The 13,523-nt window shown below is 30.6% G+C and overlaps 1 protein-coding gene across 2 annotated transcripts; it reads right to left on the bottom strand.

Moving 5' to 3' along the window:
- Positions 1 to 3,550: 3,550 nt before the first annotated feature.
- LOC106462975 (probable palmitoyltransferase ZDHHC16) lies at positions 3,551 to 13,041 on the bottom strand. 2 transcript variants are annotated; one of them, XM_013922947.2, is made up of 7 exons: positions 12,157 to 13,041; positions 10,322 to 10,513; positions 9,611 to 9,728; positions 8,066 to 8,208; positions 6,719 to 6,955; positions 5,238 to 5,308; positions 3,551 to 4,456 (listed from the first exon to the last, which is right to left on the bottom strand). In XM_013922947.2, exons 1-7 carry the CDS (start codon positions 12,349 to 12,351, stop codon positions 4,351 to 4,353), a joined length of 1,062 nt encoding a protein of 353 aa, XP_013778401.1. In that variant the 5' UTR covers positions 12,352 to 13,041; the 3' UTR covers positions 3,551 to 4,350. The 2 variants fall into 2 exon arrangements, with proteins under 2 accessions (XP_013778401.1, XP_022246084.1); XM_022390376.1 differs by lacking the exons at positions 3,551 to 4,456; positions 5,238 to 5,308 and adding an exon at positions 5,893 to 6,263.
- Between the last annotated feature and the right edge of the window lie 482 nt (positions 13,042 to 13,523).

The raw sequence follows: 13,523 nt of genomic DNA, 5'->3' as shown, positions 1-13,523 counted from the left end.
CTAAGTTTTTAAGCCACTCTTGAAGACCAGCAGATTATCTGTCTTTATACTAAAAACAGTCTTAAAGTATTTTGTTTGTGCTATAATGTTTTTTTGTTTTGTTTTAACGATAAAGAGAGGCCACAATTTAAAAATTAAGTCTTGTTATGTTTTTCTGTAAGTTATATGGAGTCATAATCACTCTTAGGTTCTCAAAAGTGGATGCGTGTTTTTTTATTTCTTCCTGAAAATTCCAAATAATTTCCCTGGAGTTTCTTTGTTAATGTGATGACTTAATAATCACCTCCTTATATTCTGGTGTAATGTGTTGTTCGTTACATTTTGGTCTAAATGATACTTTTAAGATTTGGGTCATAGAATGTTTCATGTCTGATGTTAAAAACTAGACCCTGCTTTCTTCAAAGAACATACATAACTACAGTTATATTAAACTTGCTACTTCAATCTGTGCAATAACCACAAGTAGAATATTGTAGTTAGTAGAATGCTGAAGAAGCAGACTTTGCACAATCATGGCTCTGTTCTCACTGACTGCTAAAACTACAGGAGGTTTGAGCTAACTCGTACATCATCGTTGATTTTTTTTTTTTAAATAAACTAAGATTTTATTAGTAAAGTTAAAAAATCTTGTATTTATTTCAAAATGTAATTGGTTTTGTGATAAATATCTCAATAATCTTTTTTTTTTTTTTTAAATTGGCATCTTGAAAGTAGCTTATTTCTGTTTGGATTGTTTTCTTATTTTCTTTAGTTATTGAATAATTTCTTGCTAGTTAACTTGTTGAATAATAATATAAAGTAATGGAAAGAATCGTAGAAATTGACAATTATTGACGGAGTTTCCAAGCCCTAGATTACGTGTTAGAACTGATTTCTTTAGATAATGATGTCAAGTTTTAAGAACCTTTTATGTATGTTTCTAAGTGTGACTGGATAGTGTTTGAGAACTAAACAGGATTTTATTATAATAAGTAGTATTTGAGATGTAGAAAATAGTTATTTTTAATGGATATGCGATTCCGTATAATAACCTCAGAACATCGTGTACATTTTTTTATTTCACTCATTGCATCGAATTTATTCCACAGAAAATTCCTGTTTTCAGAAAACTTTTAATTTCTTTGGGTTCTACTCAATCTTCTACTTTCACATTTTTACCTGACTGTATTAATCGCAACTGTACATAAAGTTTACTAAACAATAATATTCTTAACAATACAATAATGGGTTTGTTACTTTTGTCCTCTGCTCACCTGGTTTTTCAGTTGTGCTTGTTTTTTTTCTTTAGAGAGGTGTATCATTAAAATTCACCAAAAATATATATATTAGGATTTAGTTTTACAACTACTTTAAAAGGGCAGGCAGTAACAGTATGTTGTAAAAAATTTATAGCTATAACATTTCTCATTATGTTAGTCAAATATTTTTACATGATTTTGTTAACTGACTTCTTTTCGTAGAAAATGGTAGAATTTTCTCAAACTTTTAATAATTTCTCTTACAGTTCTTATGTAAAAAAAAGTATTTACGAACTTAAAACATAATGTTCTTTTTATGGTAGATATTGACATGTTTTATATTTTTATTCGTGATATTTCACCATTTTCTGTATTATTTTGAAGGAAAACAAGATGAACTGATCGTGAATCCAGTTTAACTTGTACTCTTTGTTCAGGTTTAAGATAATTAGACTTTAACATATTAACTTGGAACTTCTAGATTGTAGGGAGGGTAATAAGAGTTTAAGCAACATCGAATGATCTCACCTAACAAGGGTGTTAAGGAAATAAAGTGTTACTAAATTGAACGTAAACTTGAGTTTAAACTGCTCTTTATCACTCTTGCTTTCTCTTTCCTTGTCAAATAGTTTAAGTACTGGTTATATTAACTGTCACATTTTCTCGGAAATAACATCTGGGACTTTCATCTAATGCTGTCTTTGGAAGGTTTCGTCTTGCTTGACTTAAGAAATGTTTGAGACTGAGAAAGAGAGAGAGAGAGTGTAATAATTTTTAATTTCTTACAAAGATTTTTTATCATTTTGTTTTAAGATAGTGTCTTCTGTGATACCGTAAGAAACATTTAGTCATTATTAACACTATGATAAGTTGCTGGTGATTAATGACATATCGTAGCTTTAAAACCTGTAATCTTTACTACTGGCCACTGAAATTAAGTTGATATATACTAGTGCCAACTACCAAGTATATGTACACCCTTAGTTGAGATCTTTCAAATGGCACAAGTTATCGTAGTTATGTGTTGCATGTAATGGCTTTAAAAATGCATCCTTTTGACTTGTTTCTTGGCTGTGTGACAATTTCTGGAAGTTATTTGCTGTAACTGTAATACAGGTAACATTCAGAACTACAGAAATGTTTATGAAACTAAGGTTTTCCTGACAGTAATTGATGTCTATACAAACTTGGCCAGGACTTAATAGTTGTGTGATATGAAGTAGTGTTTGTCACTGAATGGGAAAGGTTAAGTAATTATTTATTTTATTAATTATTGCTTATATGAATAAAGGACAAAGTGCATAAGTATTTTTTGGCATGGCTGCAGAACAGGCACAAGTCTTAACAGTACAATCGTTAGTACTTTTAAGAGTCTGAGGGCCCCCCCCCCCCTGGTGGTTCAGTGGTAAGTATCATTTCTAATACTAACATATGAGGTTTGATCCCCAAATCAGTCATGGCGCAGATAGTCAATTGCTTACCTTTGCAGTAAAGTTCTGTGGTAGACACGGTGAAGATGGCTTGTTGCGAAGCTTTGCACAAAAACCAAACAACAATGTGTTTTTAATTTTCAGTAAGGCACAGAAGAAAACATTCAGTTAATAACTTTATTTAGTGTACTGACAACGCAAGTCTCGGTCTTGTTCTCCATGCATAATCCATTAAATAACTTGTTAAAATGTAGTGGTAAGTTGATTGTTGCTACTACGGTAGTGGTTTACGCAGATTACCACGTTATTAAATATCTTACGGTTGAGGTGTAGACATTATATGCATTTATAGAAGCTGGTGAAGTGTTTTACACTTGATTAATGTGTATTTGGTGCTTATTATTGCTACACACTTGCAGATTGAGTTATAACTCACGAGCACATCTCTCGGAACAGGCTTGGAAACAGTATTTAAAATTATCACCTCATCTGTATCATGATACACATTTTTTCATTATTGTTGAGATTCATAAATACTGAAGCAAACCGCAGTTGTTTTGACAAGTCGTGAGGACTAGATGGATCGGGAAGTTTTTGATCGTACAGTAGTGTTTCTGGCATTACAGAAAACATTTAACCAAATGTCCGACACACACACACACACGGCACAAGAGATTGATTGAAGTGACAAGTTTTGTTTTTAACTAATCGGTTTCATATCGTGCTTTCATCACGTTACAACTTTAAACATCAAATGTGAATTTTTGGTGTAGAAAGTCTTACAGCTCTAGTGTAGAAGCACTGTGCTTCTGAATCTGTTTTAGATAGATGCCGATCTTAATTATGTTCACTCAAACGATCTCAAATCAATGACTGTTTTGTAAATAGGCTGTAATGTGGTAGTCACCCATTGTTGTTGTGGTGAATGGCGATTAACTATAATGAACTTACACACTCTGACTTTGTTGTATTTAAAAGGTGAAATAAAATTTTTCTAAAAGTGATTTTTTACTTGACTGTGTTTCCATACATATAAGAGTAAATTTGTTTACAACAGTAAAGAGCCAATCACCGTTACGTTAGAAAACAAACTTCAGTAAGCTGTTAACAGTGTACAACTGATAAAACCTGATAACTCTTTCCAGTTGCACCTACCAGGCAAGATGTGTTCAAAATGGCTCAACATCTTGTGGAGACGTTCTAATGGCGGTGTTTTAAATTGTAGCAAGTTTGTTTGTCTGTAGTGTTTCACTTTCAGATTTACATGTGTGTGCATATGTAATTTGAAAGTACCAACTATCCAATTAATACTATTTATTCTTTACTGAAATGCATGCTGTACACTGGTCTTTACCAAATGAAAACAATCACTATAAGAAAAAAAAGCTTGCATTAACACTATAATTAATTGATGTTAAAGTGAAGTTTTTTTTAATCACCTACATTATTGATTGTGGCCGTTTCAAGTTAAACCAAGTCACGAGAAACTGCTCCGTTTCCCTGTTAAACCGCTCCTTTCCCTTTGTACACTGAAAATTTATATCACTCGGTCTCAAGGAATGCTTTCCTTCCCTCAAGTATCTCACAATCTGTGAGCACACTTTCTAACATATATTTAAATATTAACTTTCAAAGCAGTTGATGAATATGTGACTAGAACTTTTGTAAAAGAACTGATCGGGTCATCTGTTGTCTTTTCCCTCACTCAAAAGGTGATTTACAGATCCCCAGTGTAGCCCATCCCCTTCTGGCAAGTGGGCTGACGGCAGGAGTACGTGTCTCCACGATCTAGAGCATGACAAGAGAAGAAATATTGTAACACCGTTTTAAAAACGAAAGGAAGAATTATTACAGAGAAATAGTAATCTTCTGTAGTATATTATGGAAAAAATTAACCATGAACTATTTTCTAAAACTTATAAAAGTCCAGATTGTTATAGTAACTGTGTCACTGAAACAGATCAGTTTTATAGACTTGAAGGTGAACTCTTCATATTTAATTTAACGTTAAAGTTGTTTTAAGTACACTAATGTTTACCTCTGAATCTTACCAAGGTTTTATAAAAAAAAATTAATGAAATTGGTATCTGGCTTAGATACTTTGAAATTAAGTATTCCTGCTAATTCAACTTTAGTTTGGTACAGACCTACTGGAGCTGGATCACTTTTTAATGTCTTTGTAGTTAACAGTGGCACAGTTCTTTTTCCTTTGTAAATTATCTTCAAACTATGACATTTAAGTTGGTTTCTGAGTTTAGATACTTCCTGCCGACCACTACAGATAAAACATCCAAGTTACTGCGAAACATGAACACACATTTATATGTGTAAAACTGCCCCTTTTGTTAAACTTAAGGACTCCCAAGTGCTCTTTCTACTCACGTACTTACCAAATTTGCTTTGTACTTTCACAATTCTTACAGTCTGACATACTTCATTTAAAACATTACTCATCAAGCAGACTAAATCATTTGTCTAAAGATATATTGAAATAATCGTGGTATCTGTATGTACATTATTTTTAATAAAATTAGAATCCAGACTCTATTTATCCACACAAACTACTAACCTGCCATGTGCGAGGCCTAGAAATAATCTCCAATTTCTTTTGGGCCCAAAGTTGTATGGGTTTCTATAAATCTAAAACACAAAGTCATCATGAAGCTCCACCTGCTGGTGGTTTACTACATCAACAAGTACAATATAAGAGATAAAGTTTTAACATGATTGATGTCAAACGTTTTCTCTATAATTAAATATATACAACTTTTTTACATTATCAGTTCTTTACCTAATGATCAATCAGGATATTTAATAGATCATCATTGTTGACGAGCCATTAACTAATCCTTTCGGCCCTATCGACATCTGGATTTAAATACAATACAAAATCATATTGAAAATATCATAAATCTTCATTTTCTCACTACACATAAAGTAATCAGTAATTAAGTCTAATACGGAAAACACCAGCTAACCACCCAAAGTCATTTTTCTTTAGGTTTCAATAAAGTATTGAAGCTTCTAATGGAAAAATTTTGTCAAGTTTTTTTAAAACAACACTATCATTTTATCACGAACATGTATTTATAATGTAAATGGAGGTTAAGTCCATTAAACGCAACAGTGTGGAAATATAATACTTTCATTTGTTTATGTATTTATAATGTAAATGGAGGTTAAGTTCATTAAACGCAACAGAATACACTTGCCAGTATTTTAGGAAATACTAAATATATTAACTTATATTCCATATATGCAAATTTATGTAAAAACAAATAAACACAGACAATAAGTGAAAGAACACTTTCTTCAGTCTACAGGGTTTTAAATCTATTTTACTTCACTTTATAGTAACCTAAATTAATTTAGGAAGATGAATAATGTTATGAAATTCATTATTTGATATTAAACAGTAGACCAACTGTTTAATGTCTGCATATATATATATACGTTAAAAGATTTCTTTTCTAACAGAGGCCTAACTGTGCTGACGAGCCTTGAATAGGGGAAACTGCAGTTCGCAGGTGTGTGTACGGCTAATCAAAGAATGCATTAGGCCTCTACATCACAGATTCTCCTTTCTATTTTACCTCTGGTGGAAAACAAAAGAAATCTTTAACATGTTATATACAATAGCTTTCATTGTGTGTTGAATTTACCAGTTATTTTAAAAATAACTTCCATATTTCATTTTTATTACATCATATACACCAACTTGAAAAAAACAACTTTTATCCAATAAACGGAAACACATATTTCTCTGTATTTTTCATTATCATTGAGAAATAGTTTTAAGTTTGATTACATGATAAGCTCTTTTGCTCAACACACAACATTTTTTATTAAAACAAATAATATTTTAAGTTATTTTTTTTGTCACCATCCACAAAACTTTTGCTTTTTTAGGTTTGTGAGCCTAGTACGCTATGACTATCATGAAAGTGGTACGAGTCATAAATGTATTTAAATCATTTTTTTTATACATTATTTACAATAATGCCTTACTTTTAAATTCACTGTATGTAAAACCCTATAACTAAAACTTACTTGTCCCACTGCTTTCAATCTGGCAGTTTCTTTTTTGTTGATATGAGCTTCGATGCTACTCTCTCCACGAGTGATAAGACGAGCGTGCCACATAATTAGTGCACCCAGTGTAAAGAAAACACCAATACACAACAATGATGCATAGATGATACAGAAATGATAGAGGGATGATAAGAGAGACTTCTGTGTATTATTTTCTCCTGTTGATCTGTTCATGAAACCAGTAGCACTGTTTATCTACAATTAGAACAGGTTATGAAATGTTATACTTTAAAAAATTACTATACTTCATATAAAAACTTGTATCAAAATTATTTGTTTGCTGAAATACCCCCCACAAAATATTAGTAAGCATATAAATTTGCTTATTTGGATGAAACTAAACTTGTTTAAAATGGAGAACAATAAAAAAGAACATGATTAATAGACGTTTAGAGGCTATATAGATTCCTCGTTTAGTGATCTAGAAGAAAAGGGAATGCCTATATAAAATTGCATAACAAACAATTGAAATGAGTGTGAATTGTTAAATGTGTTTTTTATTTAATAAGGTTAATTCTATTACAAATGTAGTTTCAGGTTTAGCTGTAGTTAAAATTGTGAAATTAACACAAAGGAACTGGCATTTTGTGTTTTTGTTACGATGGCCCAATGAGGAGAGGAAGGTTTACTGATTTTATTACCTGTTTTAACTGACAATCCAACGTGTTCATAAGATGACATTTCTTTTACCCAAAACAGGAGGCTTTCCAGTCTCCATACATGTATAAATACACAAGCTTAACTGTTCATTAAAGAAAGCCTTCTAATATTTAATAATTCACAGTTCTCATTTCAACTGAATATACTCTTAATTTCCCAAAGTAATTTATGTGTTTTAATTATCTTACTCAAAGTAGGCTTACCAATTAATATTAAAGTAAAAATGTAAAATTAAAACCATTTTACAAAACCTAACATTGTCCATTTCCTCTAGTGATATTTAGAAACTCTTAGTAAACACGTTTTTATTTTCACCATTGTTTCTCGTCACAAACTCCTAACAAAGCAATTACAAAAAAATCTAAATGTTAACTTCTGTTTTTTTTCAAGTAGTTAATATGATTTCTTATGCTCTTAATTATCACAATTAATATTACTGAATTAATAGTTATGAAAAAGAAAAAAGGGAAATAAAGCAACTCTCCAAGTAAGATGGTGTCGCTGGAAAACAAAACAACGATAATATTTTAAGATTGTTTAATGCCTAATTGAATTAGATATTATTAGGGTTATACAATGTAATTAGACAGATCAATTTGTCAAGTTTCTGTGGTTTATCAATATCTATTTAAAACTAATTCCTACCTGCTCTTTTCCTTCTTCAAAAAAGTGGTCCCAAGCAATTGACCAACCGAAGAACATCAAAAATATCACTCCAAGCCACATGTAGACACAAAACAGAAAAAAATATCGGTGATTGAAGTGGCCGATACAATTATTCAACCAAGCTGAAGTTAGATTCAAGGATGAAATATTAACTCACTCTGAAGCACACTTTGTTTGGAACCGTTGAAATAATGCAATTATATATATCGTTCAACAGAAAAGTCTGTGTAAAACCGGTTCATTTGGAATGAAAAGTTTCAAAGTCCAGTAAGCACTTTAAGATAACACAAATCAATAAGATGATAGAAATAAGCCCCATTGTAAAGATTATTATTCAAAAATTGCCTTGAACCATTCATTAATTTATTTAGTGTTGAAGTTTTTTAATGAAAAACTATTTTAAAAGTATCACTCTTTGGCCTCAAAACTTAGTTTGTTTAAACAATTTTATTTTTAAGTTGGTAATATTATAATGGATATCCAGTCTAAGCTAAGGTTATTCATTCTACAAGAATTAATTTATGTAATCCTTTTCTTAAACTAGTTTTACATTCGTTATTTTCTCTAAAATATTTCTGTCAGTTCAATTTTACATTTTTGTTTTGTTTGTAATTAATTGATAAGACAAAACCTAATATTAAAGCAGTCTCTCTAGAAAGGAACTATCACCATTTAAGCTAAGTTCAGGTTTTGAAGCATTTTTTTGTGTGTGTGTTAGAAAGAGCCAGAGTGAAACTAGACATTTATCAGTCATAACATTATTTTAATACAAATTTAATTCTTATGACTTCCATAATCCCTTATTCGGTTATTTATGTATTTCTTGTCAGTTATCGGTTTTACAACACATTGAAGTGAATGTCAGTACGTCAGTTTTGATTAAATAACTTTATTTTAGGGTTATAATTTATCTTTATTTAGGCATCAGATGTAACACTTTTCACACACACACATGGAAATATTTAAAATGTTACCAAAGTTAATCATAAGTGAAGATGTAACAACACTTTTCACACACATACACACACATGTAAATATTTAAAACGTTACCAAAGTTAATCATAAGTGAAAATGTAACAACACTTTTCACACATACACGGAAATATTTAAAATGTTACCAAAGTTAATCATAAGTGAAGATGTAACAACACTTTTCACACACATACACACACATGGAAATATTTAAAACGTTACCAAAGTTAATCATAAGTGAAGATGTAACAACACTTTTCACACATACACGGAAATATTTAAAATGTTACCAAAGTTAATCATAAATGAAGATGTAACAACACTTTTCACACATACACGGAAATATTTAAAATGTTACCAAAGTTAATCATAAATGAAGATGTAACAACACTTTTCACACACACACAGAAATATTTAAAATGTTACCAAAGTTAATCATAAGTGAAAATGTAACAACACTTTTCACACACATACACGGAAATATTTAAAATGTTACCAAAGTTAATCACAAATGAAGAACCTTTTTTTAATGCTTCATCTAAAAAAAGATACGGCAATGATGATCCATCTTCAATATACAATGGTCACAGACACTACAATGATGGGTGCGTGGAGGTTTTGGAGCGATACACTTTTTACAAATAGACACTGCTTCTTGAATTAAGATTCCCTGAAAAAAAAGTAAACTCATTTGTCTTTGCACCTTCTCTTTAACTTCAAATGTAACATGGAATATATAATTTAAACCTAATTAAGACCACGGATACACGCACTTTCCCACAGTCACTCAACAGGACTCCCCACTACCTTTAGCGTAACTTTGACGAATCATCTCACTGTAAAGTACGTTTAACACGTGATAAAACGTATCACTCTAAACTAGTTATAACCTTTAGACAAACAAAAATATAAAAGTCTGTACATTTTCCGATCTAGAATGTGAACCTATCCTGGCTCATGTGAAATAATGTTCTTTTAAGCTTGATAATATAGTACGTATTCCTGGTTTTGGATTAAATATTATAAAATCGAAACTAGATACATGTATACTAGTTTGAATCTAAATGATTTATTTGTTGGAAGGTTTCTGAATTAAGAGGCCACATAACACAGCTACAAACGTTACACACAAGACTCGCTAATGCACGGTTGTTACCCATTGCTAGACCAACTACCAGTCTCTGCTGTATATTCTAAGTCTTCACTAGCTCAGTAAAGTTCCAGTTTTTTACCAGCAGATACAAACAACATAAAATACGTTACCTCAGGTGGAAAGCCTGCTGATGTTTTGAATGCCATGTAGTAGTGGAAGATAATGTTCACAAGAAGCCAGTGGCCTATTGTTACTGCTACTATGGTAACAGTGATGCTATGACTGATCCAGTAAGGAAGACCGATGATGTAGGCAATAGCAACAACAGACAATGTAAGAAAGATGACTCCAGAAACAAATATCTAAAATAATAACATCTACTGTGTTACACAATAACTAAAATAATAACATCTACTGTGTTAAACAATAAATAAAATAATAACATCTACTGTGTTAAACAATAACTAAAATAATAACATCTACTGTGTTAAACAATATCTAAATAATAACATCTACTGTGTTAAACAATAAATAAAATAATAATATCTACCGTGTTAAACAATAACTAAAATAACAACATCTATTGTTAAACAATAACTAAAATAATAACATCTACTGTGTTAAATAATAACTAAAAATAATAACATCTACTGTGTTAAACAATAACTAAAATAATAACATCTACTGTGTTAAACAATATCTAAAATAATAACATCTACAGTGTTAAACAATATCTAAAATAATAACATCTACAGTGTTAAACAATAGCTAAAATAATAACATCTACAGTGTTAAACAATATCTAAAATAATAACATCTACTGTGTTAAACAATAACTAAAATAATAACATCTACTGTGTTAAACAATATCTAAAATAATAACATCTACTGTGTTAAACAATATCAAAATAATAACATCTACGGTGTTAAACAATAACAAAATGTATGATCCATATTTTGAAGGTATATTTTATATTCATATATATATAAAACATTATCAAGAAATAGGAAAAACTTACATTGTTTAACATAAGATAACACAACAGTGTCAACACAAGTTAAATAGATGTTTCAGCAAACATCTATAACTTTTACTCTACAGTTCATTTTATAAAGAATCAACACATTAAAATCCAATTTTAAGCTGCAAGTTTTACATTTATTACTAAAGAAAAAAACATGGTGAAAGGGTACCGTTTGGTCCTTCAAAGCTCTACTTGAACATCAATTCTTGAGAAAAGTAAATATTTATATCCATCCTTGATTGTTAAGGAAATCAATAATTCCCTCTTAAGCTCCCGTTTAGAGCTGACTTAAACTAATACTAAATTTCACTCATTATATATGCCAAACACTGTCAGAAAAATAAATCTGTACTACCTGGAATCTAGCCTATATTTTTAAAATTTTAAATCTGTATTCTATTACCTTCAGAGGCCTTTATTCTGGTGATCTCCTGGATAATCTTGTAAACTTCAAAGAAAAATTCAGTTGGGTTCAGATCGAGGTGTTTAAAGTGGTTAAAAGAACTGATAGTGTCGATGCATCTTTTTTCATATTTAAGGGTGAGAATGATAGGTCTACGGGACACAAATATCAATTTTGGCTGGGTAGGAGTCATCTTCAGTTAAACAAGCTTTACTTTTCTAACACTAACAGAGTGATTGGTCTTGGGAGTGAATTACCTTCAGACATAGTGGAAGCAGTTAATTTAATGGAGTTTAAAGGAAGACTTGATAATTATCTGAATGATAAGGACTAGCTTTGAGAGTTTTATTTTATTAAGTTAGTTTAGTGGATGGGACAGCCTAGATGGACCAACAGATCCCTTGTTGTACTGAAATCAATGTTTTTAATATAGTCCTTCCCTGGACCCTATATTTCTTAGACGAACTGTCCACTGTAAACCAGGAGAAAACTAGCTAGTGATTTGTTATTAATTTGTATAAATAAACCCTAAAAACAATAAATTTAGATAATATATATATATATATGTAATACTTACTGGACCTAGAGCTTTTGTAAAATGATCCACAAACCATATCAAAGGTTCCATGCATATGTCTCCAATATAATAGATATCTAAAAAGCTGTTGTAAAACAGGGAACATATTGTATACTTTATTAGATGACATTTCTTCTTAATTGTTTCCAACAGTCGCTGGCCACAAGAACTAACTGTCCAGTAAATACGGGCCATTTTCTTTATCAATCTCTTTCTTTGAGCAACTCAGTATCACTTTTATTTTTTGATAAACCATTAAGACGTTAGCTCTATCAAAAATCTTAAAAATTTAAACCTATATCTACAGCCTTTGTGCTCAATGTTTTTTAGTTTGAGACTTAAAAAAGCTTGATATTTAATTTAAATTTAAAATATTTCTTAACTCAAAATACTTTTCTCGATGTACTTTCCCACCTAAGTATCTTACCGAATCACAAGTCACAGCAAAGCGGCAAGTTCGTGCCTAAACAAAGTGAACAATAAATTAATTATATGATAAAATGATACGACTAGATAAACATTATCCATGAAGCATAGGCTAAAACAGATTACTAAAACTTAAATTAAAAGGACTGTACTGTTAAGTTACTATCGGTAATACTACGCCCGACATTCAGCTCCAAAGTTCGAGCTATTACTATTAGTACAACAGAACTATTGACTGTATTGTATTCACTTCGCTTTGGGCAGATCCATGCATGTTGATGAACTTCATATTCATAATGAGTTTCCTTTTAGAAAATGTTATAAAAGGTTCATATTAAAATACTACTTAATATTTCTGTAAGTTCCTAAATCACAAGTAAAACAAAAAAGCTCAGCAAACGCTGAATATAAATATATCCGATACAGTTAATTATCTCCACTTTCAGTGAAGAGTTTAATTGAAAGAAGTCATCTAGTGGCCAAAAAGGCCTGAAATATCAATGTGTATTCTTTTCTTTTTTCGGAGAAAATTAATTTACACTTAAATTTTATAAATTTGTGTTATAAATGGCAAAATAAAATTATGGGCAGAAACTGTGAAAAGAGTTGTTTAACATACTGTACCAAAATATTAAAAGAGTAGCATAAAATATAAATGTCAAATTAATGGATGATTTATTGCTGCCTAATTGATCACACTACTTCTATCAATTGCGTATCTCTATTTCATTAATATTGGCTCAGCGGTATGTTTGAAGGCTTATGAAGCTAAAATCCGCATTCCAATACCCACATTTAGCACAGCACAAATAGCCATTGTGTAGTTTTGCGCTTAACAACAAACAAGCATTAATATTATTTTTATTTTATATGAATTTCATTCGTAATTACACTATTATTCACTGTATATGTTCAATATTACATAGTTTTTCTGTGTTAAC

This window comes from Limulus polyphemus, unplaced genomic scaffold (genome assembly GCF_000517525.1).
Source record: "Limulus polyphemus unplaced genomic scaffold, Limulus_polyphemus-2.1.2 Scaffold1292, whole genome shotgun sequence".
Lineage (NCBI taxonomy): Eukaryota > Metazoa > Arthropoda > Merostomata > Xiphosura > Limulidae > Limulus > Limulus polyphemus.
This window is presented reverse-complemented; position numbering and strand designations above follow the sequence as displayed.

Coding starts and splice junctions, on each gene's coding strand:
- LOC106462975 (XM_013922947.2), bottom strand. CDS start 12,351: ATGGCCCGTATTTACTGGACAGTTAGTTCTTGTGGCCAGCGACTGTTG. Junction 10,514..12,156: donor TTACAAAAGCTCTAGGTCCA/GTAAGTATTACA, acceptor TTATTATTTTAG/ATATTTGTTTCTGGAGTCAT. Junction 9,729..10,321: donor CAGCAGGCTTTCCACCTGAG/GTAACGTATTTT, acceptor CTTTTTTTTCAG/GGAATCTTAATTCAAGAAGC.